At 38.8% G+C, this 18,533-nt stretch overlaps 1 protein-coding gene across 1 annotated transcript in view; it reads left to right on the top strand.

Annotated features, from left to right (window-relative positions):
• The window catches only part of ntrk2a (neurotrophic tyrosine kinase, receptor, type 2a), a 107,813-nt gene that overhangs the window by 66,733 nt on the left and 22,547 nt on the right, over nt 1-18,533 (top strand). Inside the window, exons 14-15 of the mRNA XM_085475590.1 lie at nt 6,848-7,036; nt 15,625-15,755. Of these exons, the coding sequence (XP_085331716.1) occupies nt 6,848-7,036; nt 15,625-15,755 (320 nt within the window). The remainder of the gene's footprint in view (nt 1-6,847; nt 7,037-15,624; nt 15,756-18,533) is intronic.

Raw genomic sequence — 18,533 nt, 5'->3', positions numbered from 1 at the left:
TTTCACGGGATCGCTGGATTATAGTTACTGTGGGCATTATATTGTGATGGTAAATTAGATACTTGGATTTCCACTTACATGTGCAATACTCTATGTTTCTCAACCTCAAAAACTGGTTCCCTCTGTAGACGCAATCTTTGAATTCAGGTGTTATTAAATACGTTTTGATTGTAATTCCATCCATACATCTATCCATCCTCTTCTAGGTTTGGTAACCACAGCAACTCAGCTACTTAAAATAAATTAATTAATAAATTCAAAGTTGAGAAAATTCAAAATATCAAAATGATGTGATCCAAAACATCTCAAATTGCATCTGCTTTTGTTGCTTTTGTTAACAGAATTCCTGGCAATGGTCTTTTTCACTTAGTTACATATTCCCGTGGGGTTAACCCCTTAATGCCCAGTATAATGTATTGGATACATTGAGTTTGATTTCTTTGGTCTGAAACACCTAAATAATTTGCACAATGTATTTATAAGCAATAAATATGGAGAAAAATGCCAGATGTAGCAAAACTTATAATTTATATAAATGAAATGAATATTTCATTAATCTTCAAGAGATTACAATTTTCTTGCAATTATTTCACGGTTCCCGGTTTAGGCTTTAAAGGGCTAAATAATAAAATTCTTGCTTCTGTGGCATGTATTTTTAAAAGCAGATGGATCTGCATATTTGATTTAGCACAGATTTTTACACCAGATTCCCTTACTATTGCAAGCCTCCCATTCATCCAGGCTTGGGGTCACCCGAGGTGCTACGCTACCCTGCCATGGTTTACTGCCAGAAGAAAACACTTTCCCAACCTCTTTGAGTCAGGATGGGCATCTGGTGTAAAAACGTGTGCCAAACCAAATATGCAGATCCATCCGCTGTGGTGATCACTTGGAAAATAAAATGAACAGCTGAAAGTTGTTAATGCAGTGTTTTTGAAGATAGATACATGTTACTGAAGCTATCATTTTTTGTAATTTTCAGGTTGCCAGAAATTTTTTCCAAATCAGTAAATCAGTCACATATTGAGACATTTCAAAAAGGTGCTGAATTACAGTCTCTTAAAAAAAAAAGACTATTAAGTTCCCTCAAGTTTGTGCAGTTATGGAGTTTCAAAGTTCCTCTGGCATTAAGCTAACATATAAATTGGAGCTTCATGGAATGGGTTTCTGTGGCTAAGCAGCTCCTGTAGTTATACAAAGTGGGTGGTCTGGTACTTTTGTCCATATAGCGAATCTTGTCACGGTAGCCTTTAAGGTAGGAGACCAACAACCCAGTCTTCAGTCATTAAGCAGAGTGCTAGTTTGCTAGTTAGCCAATATTTGTTAGCTAACTAGCAAACTAGCTTGTTAGTTGCTGTAGAGTATATCCTGGAATAACTGTCAGAAATGGGAATGGTGAAATTTAAGTCCACTCTAAAGGAGTGGGGGAAAAGCTTAAAATAGCATGTTTGTGTTAAGTCGTCTGTACAGAGTACTGTATTTGTTTCCTTACTTGTTATATTGTTATGTCTTGTATTCGTTGTAACATCTGCTACCCTCTTGGCCAGGTCGCTCTTGGAAAAGGAATTTAATCTCAAAGTGACTTTTACCTGAATAAAGAAAAACTATAAGGTATCATTGTTAGAAGGGTAATGGTGTTGTCTGGATCTGCGCATTTAAACTCAGTGTGGTATTTAATATACTATTCACTGTCTAGTTAGATAGGTAACTTGACAATCAAGGTCAAATGCTGCATTGTGTTTCACGCTGAATGATAGTTAAGTGTACAGTACACGATTCCTTTTAAAAGTAGATTCAGAGTTACTGTTTTGAGAGTTTTGACTCTGTTTTCTGATAGTTTTATTGCCCTTTGAGTGTTCTGGTTAGTTTTCAGTAATGCAGAATTAAATTAAATTAAAATTAATCTTAATTGGTTAACATCATACCTGTTTTGCACAACTTAGATTAGAAACCCTTTAAATAAATTTTCAAAATAAAAAATATTTAAAAAGAATTCAGTGTACCCTTCTGCTGATAACAATACAATTAAATTAAAAGCATAATTAGTTGACCTTTGAAGATATTTTGCACGGCAGCACTGATTTGTGCAAAAGAAAAACCATTTAATCCGAGCACACAGTGTTCAGTAATACTTCTTAATACACTCCAAATAATGCACAGCATCCATTTTCACCATTTTCACTGTCCCCAATCACTCTTTGAGGTCTGCTTACTGAAAGTGACACATTAGCTTACAAGTCTGGATCTTGACAAAAAAAGATGCTGTCAGACATCGCAGCCAAGACACACACATTTACAGCACATATAAACTCTCCACACACAGAAAAACAAACTATTGTGCTCTTGCTCTCATTCTTTTTCTCTCTCAAGGCCTTTTCATTCTTCACGAGTCACCAACACACACATACGCTGGTTAAGACTCACACATACACACACACAAACAAACTCTCTCAGCTTCTTCCTCTCAATCTAGCCCTGTCAACAGCACTAGAGCCTGATACGCGTCCAGGGACAGAGGAAATGAGCGATGTCAACCAGTATTGTAATGCAGCAGAGCCGACCACATGAGAGGGGAAAACATCTACTGTGTTTTGTGCTCGTGGGAAATCAATCTCAACTCTTAATACGATGTTTTCAGGCTTGTGCTCATGTCTCAAAGAGGCCTAGAGAAGAATTACCTGTGTGTGTACGTGTGCATGTGCGCATGTACCTGTAATCCTACCACGTCTATGATGAAACCCATGCTCTGACTTGTCTGTAGGGTTATTTTCCTTCTACTGACACAAGGTTGACGAGCTGATGAAAGACCGAGACTGCATGGAAGCGTCCAATTATCCTGCTTAAGACAGTCTTATGCATACACAGTCCGTATTGTTCTCACCTGTTATTCAGCGAAAAGGCATGCATAAGATGATATTGCACAGCTAGAAGCATGACTCTGATCTCTCACCAGCCTTTATTTCTGCATTTTCAGGACAATGCACTAAAAAGCACTAATTTACTATCCGCTTCATGTACCTGAGTGATTGGAATCATTTGCATCATTGCCTCTTAACCACCTTTGTTATATGCTAAGATGATAGTGTCTGCAATTAACTGAGCGTGGTTAATAAAAAAAAGAAGAAGAAGACATTAAAGGAATGAAAAAGGGTGTGGGGGTTGTTTCCATGCAGCCATTTAAAATGTGAAAAATGTCACCACTGGGGCAAATTTTGCAACTTTAAGTTTTTTCAGCTCATGATTGGCTCCACAGTATTTACGATTTGCAAAAACTTTTGGCACTATCCCAGAAGAATCAACTACCCAAAACAAAAAGCAGAACGCTCTTGAAGCTGGAATGAACTGCAGTAAAGTGCTCTCAGTGGGATTGCTGCTGACATAACAGGAAGTCATTGTTTCAGTGATTTAAGCAGCACTTTTTTTTTTATAATTATACATTGTAAACACTGAGAAAGACAAGCTGGTCCTAAACGTATGTGCACTCACTGGCCACTGTGTTAGGTAGACTGTAGTATTGAGCTGGACCCCTTTTTGCCTTTAGAGCTGCTTTAATTGTTCATGGCACAGATTCAGCAAGGTGCTGGAAACATTCCTCAGAGATTTTGGTCCATATTGACATGATAGCATCACACAGTTGCTGCAGATTTGTCAGCTGCACTTCCATGATGAGACTCTCCCATTACACCACATCCCTAAGGTGCTCTATTGGATTAAGATCTGGTGACTGTGGAGGCCATTTGAGTACAGGGAACTCTCTGTCATGTTCAAGAAACCAGTTTTAGATGATTTGAGCTTTGTGACACGGTGTGTTATCCTGCTGGAAGCAGCCTGCAGAAGATGGGTACACTGTGGTCGTGGACATGGTCGGTAACAAAACTCGGGTAGACTTAAAAATATGCTAGGTTGGTAGATCGTTGTTGCAGCAGATATTTAGACTCTTTCAGATCATTGGCTGACCGAAATGGCACTGTGTGCTCTTACAGATTTGCTTCAGGGACAGATATACTGTGCCTTCAGAGATGCTCTTCCACATAACTCTGTAACAGTCTGCAGTTATTGCAGTTATTTAAGTTACTGTTGCCTTGTTTCAGCTTGAAGCAGTCTGGCCATTCTTCTCTGACCTCTGGCATCAACGGGGCATTTTCACCCAGAGATCTAATTACTGCATATTTTCTCTTTTTAAGACAATTCTCCGTAAACACGAAAGATGGTTGTGTGGAAACATCTCAGAAGATCTATTTCTTAAGTACTCAGCCTAGCCCATCTGGTACCAACAACCATGACCATGTCTGCATGCCTGAATGGGTTGAGTTGCTCCATGTGATTGTCTGATTAGATCATTGCATTAACAAGAAGTGTATCAATAAAGTAGCTGTTGAGTGGATATATAATTATATGATCTTGTATGTATTTTACTGGTTGCTATACATGTTTCTTCTATACTGGCCATAAAGAAGAAATTGCTTAGAAAGCAGTTTTGGTACTGTATGAGATTTGTGCCAAAAAAACTGAACTACAAAGAGGCTATGGCACTCTGCCTTAGACACATCAGATGTTTTCTTACCAAATTACCGTTGTTTTAGCACAAAAATGTGGAGACTGTTTTCACCGCTGGCTGGGCTGGAGTAGAACAATAGCGGTACAAAGGGGCAAATTTGGTAACTCTGCTAGAATCGCAGAGTCGTCAGATAAACTTCAGAGCAAATATTAGCACAGCATAAAGACTTGAGGTGATGCTCCTGTTTAGTTGATTTACAACTAAATTGCTTGTCATACTTTGTCCTAAATTCGACTTTCACAATACATTTTTAGGTATTTCAGATGGAATTGAAAGCGTATGAGATTTAAATGTACTGTATGTTAAAGGTGTGAGCTGTACTGTAATAGCCAGTTTTCTGTGTTGATTGTAAAAACAATTATTATTGTGTAGGATTGAATTAGATTTCACAGTTGTGCTTAATAAAGTGGCCACTACATTTCTAGTGCATGGATGTATGCAGACATATTGATTGTAAGTATTAAACACTCCAGTGAGAGATAAGGGTGCATATGCAGGAGTCAAAGGTGAGGCGAAAAAGAAACCCAGAGTGAATATCAGTCTGTACCTGTAGGCTCTTGCAAATGCAGCTGCTATTTACTGCTACAGTCTATGTGAGAAGAAAAATAAAAAGAGGTTTGTTTGCTTTGGCACTAAGTATGGGTACAGAAAATTAGCAGAAATGTGATGAGGGTTTACTGTCACAGACAAACCTCCTGGACTATTTTCACGGGCCTAATTAGAAACTAATAACGCCTCCATTCTGCTGCCAAAACAAACCCTTTTGCTGTGAAAGGGATGGGTTCCGTGTCTGACTCACGCTACCCCACCTCTGCTTTGTTTTCCGTTAATTCATGTTAATGCTGCATCTTGTGCTTTTCAGAAATTTGAGTAATGTGAAAGAGGAAGCGTATTCTCCTGAGACTTTTATTTTAACGAGATAATAGTGCCATCTCTGCGTCTGCATTTTCCACTTTTTGTGTCGCTTTGTTTTTTTCCACCAAGCTCCTAGATTGCTGCTTTTTATTGCATACATGAATTCCCTCTGTTACCTTCCTGCTCTGGAGGAATACACTTCATATTAGCCTTCTTTTCTTGACTTCATCATTAAATGCTGCAGAAGCGTACCTAAAAAAGCTTTCAAACTGACAAAAAGAAAACAGCTACTGCTGATAAAGTACCTAATGGTATTCTCCCATTTTGGCCCCCTTAATGGGGCACTTACCGGCTTAGTCACTCATTTTCTTCATGCAGAAATTTGCAAATTTGTTTTCATCCAGTCAAAATGACCCAAGTTACTACAGGAGCTGCTACTTCTGCCCCTCATATTTCCTAGTATCTTTGCTCTTATCAATTAACCTCATAGAGCTCTGTTGCACATTAGGATTAAAACATCTGTTACTGACAGAGGGGAGTCATGTGGTCTGCCATTTGTACCTCCACCCTCTTTTTACCTGGATAAATACTGTTGGGCGTGGCAAGTTACTCCTGACTTGCATCAGTGTCCTAGCAGGAGATGTAGTAAACAGGCTTTTTTCAACCCCTGAGGAGCTCTGTTTCAGAAAAAAAGCTGTATGAAATTCAAAATCAGTGGAGACTCGGACTGGAAATAACCCCTGCATTTAAGAATACAACTTACTGTGGTCGGGTGCTTGTTTTGGGTGTCAGTGAGACATGAAATAAAAATTTAAAAATGCATTTTTTTCACATTAAAAAGAAATGTACAAAGTTTACATATGCAGTAAGGCGACCATCTAACACAGGTCAGCACTTGTTGGTTACAAGTGTTGATTCTGATTCACTTTGTTTCTGGAGCCTTGTGTTCATATCAGTGCAGCTACTGTTTAATTTGTGCTGAAGTCAGCTTGAACTACAGTTGTGAATAATGCTGTAATGACGGACAGAGCTACGCATGAAACAAAGGAGCTGCAATGATGTGTCGTGTAAACACAAGCTTCTTTACTGTTGTTCTGAGCAGCCAGAATAGTCAGACACAAGGAAAAATACAGCTTTGCCTAAAGTAAGGGCTGAGACTTGATAATGGTTCAAATGGGGATAATAGTGCACACTTTGAGCCAATCTTTTCTTGAAGGCACTCATGTTGCTTGTCCACCAAGAAATAGCTGTATGAAAAACAGAAAAAGAGAGCTTGCTAGAGTTCTAATGTTAGGAAGGTTTGGGGGTCTGTGGGATTTTATCTCCTCGCTGCCTGCCAGTAACAGCTTTAATTACTCCTCTTGCGTCCTCATACTGATCACATAGCTGAAATGCTTTTCAAACACCGCTTATCCCCATTTCTCTCCTACTTAGGACCATCTTCAGTGATCAGCAATGACGATGACTCTGCCTCTCCTCTTCACCACGTCTCCAATGGCAGCAACACTCCTTCGTCATCGGAGATGGGCCCTGACGCAGTAATCATCGGCATGACCAAGATCCCAGTGATCGAAAACCCTCAATACTTCAGAAGCACAAACAGCCTGCTCAAGACTGACACATGTAAGTAAAAGAAAAATCTGACTTATCTTTAACGTGGACCCGGATTAACTCTGATTTAGAATCAAACTTTTATCAGTTGATTACAAGCTACTATATACATCCTTCCTCGCTGTCATGTCAGTGACCTTGGAGCTACTGCTGATAAAATCTGAGGGAAGAATGGGAAATAGAAAGTCTAATTATATGCATGTTTGTGTGTGGCTGTGCCCCAGCAGAGAGAAAGAGAGCCACAGACAAATAGACAGACAGAAAATGCACAAGGATATTGACCTGGTCCATCAACATGACATTATGATTATTGGCAAGTTATAAAAGCTTCTCCAGGATTTGGCCTTGTGTTGCAGTAAATTATGGACCCACGCATTTGTGTATGTGTGTGTGTGTGTTCATGTGTGCTCATTCTGTTGAGAGAGAGGTTTAGGTTGTATAATAATGGGGGACTGGAGGTCGACCTCTTCAGTCCTGCATTATAACTAAAAGACTGACTGGGATTTACAGCCAAATGACGAAGAATGAAAGCGCTTAGGATCAATGAAAGTCAATAACACACTGTGGTGTATGTGCATGTGCCTGCATGTGCATTTTTAATATATTACAGCCATTACAACTATTACACAGTGTGTGCCTTTGACTCACAGACAGGCTGCATAAATACTGAAAGTATCTGACCGATTATTTGGCACTCCGCCTTTTCAGACCGGTACAATAGCCTTTGATGGAGACAGTTTGGCAAAGTGGCACATGGTTGAATGCCAGGAACTGAACTCGTTTTAAAGAGAGGTCTTAACCATCCTGTAATATTGAATGCAGGAGGAATCAGTAGCAGGTACACGTCTCTGCTTAAATGATCGCGCAGGCCTCTTTCGCGCAGCAATAAAGCAACAATTACTCTGCTGAGATGATGGATCTACGTGTAATTATGGGAAATGTTAGTGTGCTGCAAAGCTTCGGTTGTGCAACTGTCTTTTTAAGTGAGCACCTCATTAAAAATAATGATATTAGCAGAGTTAGCATTGTTGGAAAGCAGGTCACAAACATTACAAAGAAGCTTCAGTAAAGCACACAGATATGAAAAGGTGGTAACTGTTGTGTTTATGTTTTGCTAATCACTCACATATACATAAATTTGGGTTTACAACTAAAATAGGTATAAGAGTATATGAGCATATTCTCCCACTACATTGACTATCATATCACACATTTCTTTCCACTAAACTTCTCTGGAGATTCAATTTGAAGATTCAAATTTCAGGAAAACCCTGTCAAAGTGTCATTCATTTTTTTTGGACCACTAAGACAGAAATTGCGCCATTCAGATAACCATGCACAAACTTGTTTTATTAAAGACCAATTGTGAATGGTTGAGACCCAGGCTGGAGTTTCTTGAAGGTGGCAACGATCTGTTGAGTTGGCTTCACTGAAAAGTGGCAGACTGACACGTTGTGGCAGACTGAGGAGACTAAGGCAAACTGGCAGTGAACCTGAGACACAGGGGCATACAGTTAAACATGGTTTCAAACAAGATCAAGAGAATACAAAACTAGACATGTGTTGCTACCAGGTTGGAAAAACTCTGGCAGGGACTGGAGCATAGAGTCAGTCATATGGGCTGAAGGGCTTCATAGGAGAGTGGATCACAGGTGCAACTGAGGAAAGAAGTGTGAACAGGATGCTGAGCCATGCCAAGACAAAGAGAGAGAACAAACAGGGGAGACTACAAGATACACAAAGAATGAGAGAGAGGTACACTCTAGACCATGGCAGCAAAGATTGTTTGAAATTTCAGGAATAATTGAACACTGATTCAGGCAGGCCAGGAGCCAAAACTCAGTCTGCAAAACCCAGTAAATCAGCCAAATCAACTGATTGCTAGTAGTGGTTTCCCTGAAAGTATACACATGGCAAGGCAGGGGATCCAAGAACAGAGTCATGCTGCCGCATATTAAAGATTGATGATAAATATGAAGGTGGTGTGAGTTCACTGTTAGCTTGCATTAGCATAAAAAATAGGAAACAGCTAGACTGGCTGCACCCCCCCCCCCCCCCCACAAAAAAACAAAACAAAAAAAAAACTGTCACAGTATATAAAATACATATAATTTATGGAATTTATGGTGAGCTTTAATAATTGATAAATAATCCAAAAATCAACACAATTCAATGAAGGAAGAAAAAACAACTGAGATAGAGGAGAACATAAATGTTGTGACAAATACTAAGGGGAAGGATAGGACTATTTATACACTAAGGGATGCTTTGGGTGCATTTAATCAATACAGGTAAGGACAGACAGGGAGGAAGAGAAAAGTAGAGCAGGTAATGGATAGTAACAAGAATACTAAAAAAAAAAAAAGTAGACACTAAAACATGGAAGAAATCTAAGTATGTAGCGGAAAAAAAAAACTCACTTCTCTTTAACATGGACCCCAATCAACTCTGATGTAGAACTAAAGATTTATCAGTTGATTACAAGCTATAAAATAAATTTCTTCTTGCTCTCATGTGAATGACCTTGAAGCTGCTGCCGTAAGATCTGATGGGAGAATGGGAAAATAGAAAGTGTAGGTTTGTGTGTGACTGTGTCCCAGCATATGTTAAGCCACTCATAAATTCAAGACTTTCGTGGATGACTCATACACATACCAGAGCTAAAAGAAGCAAATCATGCTAGAGCTCATGAGCCACTTGTGGCTGATTCAGTTTTTTTGATTGCAAAGGCTAAAGACAACACGCAATAGACTAAGTGAGGTAAAAGGTCAAATGCTGTGGCAAAGATTATGGGGATGACAGGGCTATTTATACACCAAGGGATGATTTGGGTGTATGTAATCAATACAAGTGGTAACAGTTAGACAAGCAGAAAGAAAACACAAATAAAGCCACAAGAGAAAAGTGAAGCAGGAAATAAACAACAAGATTAAAACAAGCTTAGCTTATTCAGGGGCAACTATGGGAACTCGTTTCTGCCACTGGACAAAAAACCCAAAAACCAAAAGCCCTTCCATATGTCAAAATTTAGGGTTAGGCCTCTAAATTTTGAGAAAATAACTTCAAATATCAAGTTATTAAGTTGACATTTTTATATAATTAAAAATGCTGACTATAGAGAGCAACCATGTATAATGACACTGACAAATCAGAGAGGAAAGAGAAGGCAGAGAATCTAACAAAAGACATTAAGAAAAACAAATAAAGGCAGGAACGGTAGTTAAGGCTCAAAATCCCAGAAACATAATCATCACTAGAATGACAAATCAAAACAAGAATCAGAATACAAAAATATAATAATAATAAACTCTGAAGCTAAAAACCATGAATATAAAGCAACAAATGACAACCAAGCAGGGACCCCAAAACTCATATTAGCTAAGGATATAAAACCTCAAAACAACACAAAACCCCAGGACCAAGGCAGAAACACGTGCCCACCAGCACCTGCAAAACTCAATAATGTACATTTATGCAAAAACTGAAATGTTAATGACTGTAAATGAGAGGCAGAGGACTGGCTGCTAGTTATTTTACCATTTTTTGCCTTTGTGCAGCTAAGCTAAGCTGACTGAGCTCTTGCTGGATCCAACTATATGTGTAGGGTCACATATAGGGTCATGTAGGCTCATGTAGGGTCACAATAGTAAAATCATAAACACCAAAAGTGTCTAAGCTTTTCATTGTAGTGTTTAAGCTCAAATAGAGATTTTAGAGGACTTGTTATTAATATCTGCAGTAGCAGTGTTGAAAAAGTGATTTTTCTTTCATCATCTTTCTTACATCATCCTCTTGGCTTTGTGTTCAGTACCTCTCAATTCTTCCACTGCTTCTATACGAGTTGGTCTTTTGGGCTTTGTATTTTTTTGTATCCAGGGAATGGGGATTAACTTCACTCTGGAAAATGTTATTCACAAGTCAACACGTGCTGACTGTATTTGAAGACACCGGTTTACAAAAAAACATATGTGCACGCACGCACACACACACAGGCTGACGCACAAAACTTAGGTCACAATTAGCTACGCTTGCTGATAGGAGGGCGCAGAGTCAGGAAAAATCAGTGCCATGACATTACTGAAGAACGTTTGACGTTTCTGGTTGTCCTCTTCTCAAAGCATCTGTCAAACACGACTGTGTCTTTGACTTATCCTGTTGCTCAGTTCAAAGTACCGAACTCAGTTTTTCCAAGCTGTTCAAGCTGTTTTATGTCTGCATTCAACGCAATGGAAAGAATTTGGGAAGATGAGACGAAGAAGAACGGAATATGAAACAGATGGCAAACGGAGAATAATTATGTCCCCAGACATTAATTTATTTGGGAGTTCATAAGATGCTGATGAAGGATAGGTGTGATGGGACTCTAAATGATGTGGTGGAAAAATGAAGGCAGGAGGGCAAAAAAGGTGGAAGATGAGGGGGTCGATGGGAAATATTATTCTTCTTGATGTTAATATTGTAAACCCTGTCATAAACAGTTAATGGAAAAAAACTAATGGAGCAACAGAACGGGGGAAGAACCTGTGCCTGGATGTTAATACTTAGAGGATGCTGATTAAAAACTGATAGGTTTAGCAGCCGAGAGGAACAGCAACAGGGAGAGATAAATGGTGAAACAGAGGAACGCTAAATAAGGAAAGTGAGAGTAAGATAATGAGAATAGATGGAAGAATGCAAATGAGGGAAAATGAGTGAATATGATAAGCATGGAAAACGGGTACTAATTAGGAAAAACATCAGAGAGTAAGTGTGTTAAGTCTGGTAAATGAGGAATTATATTTTAGTAGATCTTAATTAAGGATACTGATTGAGGAGAAGGGGTGTGATATGTCGCACGGCATGTGGAGACACAGTGTAACAATGAAAGTGAGGTGGAAGACAGATTGTAAACTTGGCAAAAGGAAAGCAGCTGCAAAGCACAATTATTTAATGACTGAAATACGGCCATTAGAAATAAAAGGACTTATTCTTTTACGCTCTTGATAGACAATAAATGCTAATGCTTGAATACATGCAAAATAGATGCGACGACACTGGAAATCTAACCAAAAAAGACACAAAAAAGAAAATTGCAGGAAAAGGTTGTGCGAATAACCACATCTTCCTGCCAAAGACTAAAGAAAAGAAAGGAGGGGAAAAAAGCGGTACGGGAAGCACTGGTCTGCAAACATCAATTTATTTGCTATTTGAGGATGTTAATTAAGGAGAAGTGGTGCAAGGCATTTTCATGGATGAATGCTTATTAGACAACTGCAGTAGGAAAATAGTGCGGTGAGGTAATTAGCTGGTTAAATGGTGGGTAGCTTTCTTGTGGGGATGTGAGTTTATTGTGCGCCGTTGTTGCAAAGGGAATTGTGGTGATCAGCGACATGTTGGTTTTTTTATTTGAGATGAAGACTCAATTTTAGGAGAAATAGATGATAAAATAATTAGTAAATGATGAAACAATTTACAAATATTCTTGACTTTTATTCATGCTGATACCTCAGGATTATGTATTCAGGTTTAGAAGGTAGAAGTTATTCACATGCTGCTGATTTGCAAAAACGAAAAAGATCCGCAGCGTCACTTTTTCATCATGTAAACACATATTCAGATACTTACAGGACTTATTTGATAAAACCATCCTAAACTATAAGCTGATGGGGTTTAGGCCCTTGCCATCTGAGTAAAATATTAAAAGGTGAACTGTGTCTGCAGTACAATGCATGACTTGTTTGTTTTGAAATGAAAATCTTTCCCCAAACATGACCATGATACTTTTGCTGGGTAACCACACAGCACATGGAAGAAAGAACTTCCTTATGTGGACTTTGTTGCTCTTTCAAACAGCATCGCTAGCTCTTGGCATCGAAGATTGCTGCAAGCCACCAATACGGAAGGACACCCAGTGTGTATCCCTGTGTAAGGCACTGGTTTCTGACAGAAGCCTGTATTTGAGGCCCGGGGACAAGAAAACGTCTATTTAGTGTATCATAGAATCTGCATCTGGAGTACTTTCCACCATCCTAACAGAAAGCCCAGTATGTTGTTTTTTCTTTTTTTCATTGACCGATAGAAGCTCACAGAAATCTTCCACACACAAGCTATCAAAATAAAAGAGAGGTTGTAGTATAGAAAACACACTGTCCTCCTTAAACCACCCACATTTTCTTTTTGTTCATTTTAGGGGGTTTTTTGAACGCAGGACAGATGGGACTGAACGATCTGCAGTCTTTTTAATTAAAATGTTTTAATTCATTTTCTTATTTGACGTTTCCTTCCCATTAATTCACAAAGGTTACAAATGAAGGCCAAGACGGGATTTGACGGAGACAATATGCAGCCTATCACGTATCATAACAAGAATTTATGAGTGTATAAATGCCTTAAGCAAAACAAAAATATCATATGGTCTTGACCTCATATTTAATGCTTTTGAATATCTGATGCAGACCAGCTGTGTGTTTCTCTTTTCTCCGTAGGTCTGCAGTTACAGTATTGGGTTAGGATGGACCTCAGTAGCTTACAGTGTCGATCGATGCAGCTTCTTCAGAGAGTCTAGCTGAGCTTTAATGTGATATTCTGAGTGGACAGCTTTTCTTCAAATGCACCTCTTAATCACATCACACATAAATCTCAGCTCTTGGTGTGTGTGTGTGTGTGTGTGTGTGTGTGTGTGTGTGTGTGTGTGTGTGTGTGTGTGTGTGTGTGTGTGTGTGTCTAAAAGCGTGTGTGTATGTATGCATTTGTATTCAGGACCTAAACGAGCACAGGTATTACAGGATAACGTGTTTCTCTGCATGCAGACAGACATGGAGCACATTTGGCTGGCGATCAAAAGATGGGGTTTAACTAGGTTATTGTAAGGTCACGAGGCTGTTAATCATTCTGCATGATAAAACCTTGTACAATAACCGGCGAGATGCCAATTTTTTTATTTTCTATTTTTTTTTTTTTTTGAGAAATCAGCTGGTGTGGATTCGCGAGTTACTTAGCAACAGAGAGCAGAGTTGTCGACTCTGATCCAACTGTGGATGAGCAGAAGGCAGGAAGAGGTTAGATGCATGAAGCAAGCAGAGAGACACGTTTTTCAAATTTACATTACTGTAAAAACTGTGTTGAAGTCGTAGAAGACAAAAAAGAAGGAATTTGCTTATTTACTTTTGCATTTATTTGATACATAAATCAAGACATAAAATATGTATGCAGTAGAAAATGATCCCCAGATATACAGTAGATACAGTTATGAGCCTTTTTTTGGCTTCGAAATGAAAGTAGATGAGGGATGAACAGTAGAGGAATGTATCTGCATGTGGATTGTGAGTGACAGAAACCATTTATTTTAACATCATTTTCCCTTTAGAAAAACCCTGGGGGTTAACATGCCCTGCAGCTGTGCTTTTTGTTCAAAAAGGAGGAAAATCCACAGCTTCGGATTAACAGGGATAAATTGTTATAAGAGTAAAGGTTATTTTATAAGAAAACTGACAAGTTTCAGTTGATACTCCAATGTGATACTCCAAACACAAGGTCCAGAAAACAAGAAGCAACTGGGCATTTTAGAGAAGAGTAAAAATAGATTCAATTGCTCTTGTAAATACTGGCTACTTACTGGGTAATAGTGCTGAAAGAAAGTCGGTGACGAGAACATTGCTCTTACAGTGTAATTACAGACTAATAAGTAAAGAAAAGCCACACTTTATATTACAGACCTCATGCCTCATCAAGGCTGTGTTATGCGCTCTGTACTTTTACTCATTAACAGACGTTACTGCAGCGTGTGGGAGAAAATACAATTTAAAAGAAGGGAGGTTTATTACAACGACGCTGTGTGGATTTATTACCACGTGTCTTCATGTGTGATAGGAGAAAATGTTTGGATGATAGTTTTTGAACTACAGCAACTCATAGTGGGCGCACTGCAAATATACCGCTCTCAAGCACAACTACGCTAGGTCGCAATTGTTATCCAAGGTGACAAAGTCATGCTATCATGTGACTTCTAGAACTATGGAGCTAATTGTTTATGTCTGATAAGATGTTTATTTTCTTTAAGGACAGAGCAAGAATAATAGTTTTGCCACATATGCACTACAAAGATGCTATATTACCACATGCTATCAAGTCAACATTCAAATGTCTTCTTTTTGTGTAAAATCAGATGTCTTATGATGCAGTTTTCTCTTCTTTGAGTGAAATCAAACACCACAAAACAAATGACACCAGACTGACTCACTGCATGAGCTGAAGTCATTAAAGTATAAATGGCGTGCGATCAAAGCATCAATCCTGCTTTCCATCATCACTTCCAGCTCCTTGTTTTTATTTGTGTACTTCAGCTTGATTTACAGTTGATCTTTTTCTGGGCCGAACAAGCACTTTTGGCTTGTTTTTCCCTCCCATTATGCCAGCTTTCTTCTTATTGGCTGCCCATCACAAACAGAAGGTTTAAGCAGCAGGTTGGTGGGCTGTGAGCTAAGATTAGAAAAGCTCCCTAAAACTGAGCATTTGGGGCAATAGAAAAGAAACGAGGAAAAAAGATTACCCCCCTCCCCAATTTATATGCATGTTTGTAACTTGTACTAAAAAGTTTTCCTCTTCATCTTCTCATTCTACAGTTGTCCAGCATATTAAAAGACATAACATTGTGCTGAAGAGAGAGCTGGGAGAGGGAGCCTTTGGGAAAGTCTTCCTGGCTGAGTGTTATAACCTTTCACCTGACCAGGAGAAGATACTGGTGGCCGTCAAGGTAATGTTGAAGTCCTAAAATTCCTAAGAAACATATTTATAAATCAGAGAATTAGACTAATTAATTTCATATTGATTCCAGTTTCTGAAAACACAAACTTCTTTTTGCAGCTTTTATAACTCAAAGCCCAGAAATGTAAATAAAATGTATCCTGTGTGCAGTAAAACAAACGGGTCAAGTTTCAACGTGAGATATTTTTAAATTCCTTTGGTCCTACAGAACAATTGATCATGTCAAAATAAAGCTCCTAAATGGCATTATTGAAGGTGAAATTATTATTTTTCTATTCCACAGTATCAGAATTGACATCTGATACATGAAATACATTGAAAATATTGAACTGGTTCCTGAAATAGATCCATGGTATTTTGAAATAAAATCCCTCACATGGCGTCAGCACGGTATTGAGAATCCATGTTGGCCTCCATTTACTGTGCTATTGTTAGAAAGTCCCTCTTTTCATGGGTTTCTCTGCAAGAATAAGGTGGAATTACACTCAAAAACCGCTGACTTCCGGGGTCAAATTGAATGGTTTCCTAGGGAGCATCGCATCTATGTGTCCATCAGTCTCTCCATCTAGGATTCTTTTTCTGCTGTTCTGCAGAGAAACAGGATCTGAACGGTGAAGAACTTCTCATTAACTATACATGACCTGTGAAAGAGCCCCCTCTGCCCCTCACTTCCTCTGTCCTCCACACCTCCAGCTCTCACCTGCAGTCTTTTATTTTCTCTCTCCTCAGTCGTCATCCTGACGCTTGCCTCTTCTCAAATCCTACACCTTCGTTTCTCTTCCTACATTTCCTGTTTGTTCCCGGCTTAGCCCTGAACCACCTGCTGATGTATGCTGCCAGCTTAGCGTCGGTTTAGACTGAACACACTTCAAAACACGGACCTGGAAATCATGGACAGCAGCACAGTTCTTGGTTGTAGAACACGATGCTTCATTTTGCTGGCTGCATGTCAAATCTGGTTAAATGTAGGGGAAAAAATGAACAATTCTCAGATTTCCACGTATGCAGGTACACCATTGAATGTTCTTTTTAAATGACAGCAGATTTGTTTTTAATTAACTAATTGACGACCTGCATACGTCAGCGTCAGTGATCCTGCTGCCAATACACTGCAATAACACAAAGTGCTGAAGGGTGATGAAAAGAGACTTTCAACAGTACTAGCTCCATCCATCCATCCATCCATTGTTGTACATATACATATCGCATAACTTGAAACTAAAATAAAAAAACAGTCTCGTGAAGGGGATGCTTAGAGTGTAGAAATCCAGATAAAGATCGTTTCTGTTTGCAAATAAATATGTTGTCACTTCTTACCAGCTGCTTTTAATTAAAAGAAGGAGACATCAAATTAATGCAGACTATTCCTCGAGGTTTTCTAGGCAAATCAAATCCCACGAGATGTTTGAACACTCAGGAGGATACACACATCTGATCTGATCACTTGAAAACAAGAGTGCTGAGAATCTGTTGTAATGACGGGATTTTAGAAACAAATTTGATTTGCCTGTGAGAGTTGTCAGTGTATTTAATTCAATCCCTGGCCAAAAATTATGGAATCGCTACAGTTTGATGAAGTTCATTCAGCTTTTTCCTGCTTTTTTCTTTAAACTTTCTTAGAAATAAACAACTCATCTGTCATTCTATGTTGTCTATATATTTGCTACAGATTTTATACAAGGCGTCGTATAATCCTTTCCATTGTTTGAGTAGACACCTCTCTTGTTGGGGGCCATGCTTCCTTTCAGTCAGCCAGGTGTAGCAGCAGCTTGTTAAGGTCCTCAAACTCTTTCTTTTAACTGCAGACTATTTTGCATATTTAAATTTGCACAGGTATTTGTTTTAGAAATGCAAATTGCAAGGAGTTTCAATACTTCTTTCCTCAACACTCAGTGATTTCATCCTGCAAATGTGGTGATTCCATCATTTAACAGCTATAATTATTGTGTCCTGTAATTCCACTGTACAGAATAAAGGGGAAAGGACATGGATTATGAGGAATGCACTTTCTTTATGATAAACCACGCCATGCTTATATTGCTCTCTGTGAGTCATGCTACATTACAGGTTCTCATTTGTATACCACATTACAATGACCTACACACACTAATAGAGCTTAATGGGCCTGGATTTTAGGGTTGTCTATCAATCAATCCGTCATCCATAATACAGAAGCAAGTTTTACTGTTACTGTATATTAAACACTGAGTTGCCATCGATCAGAGGATAATTGTAACAAGTGCACATAAAAACAATATGCACATGCACGCAGGCAAACTCATGCAAACACATTTACGCTCCTGCATCCCATCAGTCATGAACTTCGAGCACTTTCAATAATGTTCTCTTCACGCATGTATATGACTCACCACATTTGTGAGCTGGATGTTGTTGATTGCTTTTTATTTGTCCATGGACCTGAATGTGCTCAGACTGGATGACTAACAGTGCAGTGTTATGAGTTTCAGCATGGGAATTAATGCAGCTTTCAGTACAGAAAGTCACACTGTGATTTGTAATACTCCCAGGCTCACAGGAAAGTCAGTATTTTTCCTAAACTCAACATTAATATGTTTGGCTCAATACAATGATTAATACTGGTCGCAGTGGTCATTTGATACTGATTGAGACCAGCGGTGCAGTGAATAACATTTCTTTTTCCTCTTTAAGTTCATTTTTCTGCACACAGTACAGTACATCATAGATTAGACTTCAGGGAGTCATTGTCAGTCAAACTGGGATAATGAGGAAAATTGTCCATGTTTTA

The sequence above is a fragment of the Copadichromis virginalis genome, linkage group LG12 (genome assembly GCF_057382275.1).
Source record: "Copadichromis virginalis isolate Kocher_CV1m ecotype Utaka linkage group LG12, C_Virginalis_male_GT1.1, whole genome shotgun sequence".
NCBI lineage: Eukaryota > Metazoa > Chordata > Actinopteri > Cichliformes > Cichlidae > Copadichromis > Copadichromis virginalis.
The sequence above is the reverse complement of the archived record's forward strand: the minus strand, read 5'-3'. Positions and strand labels throughout refer to the sequence as shown.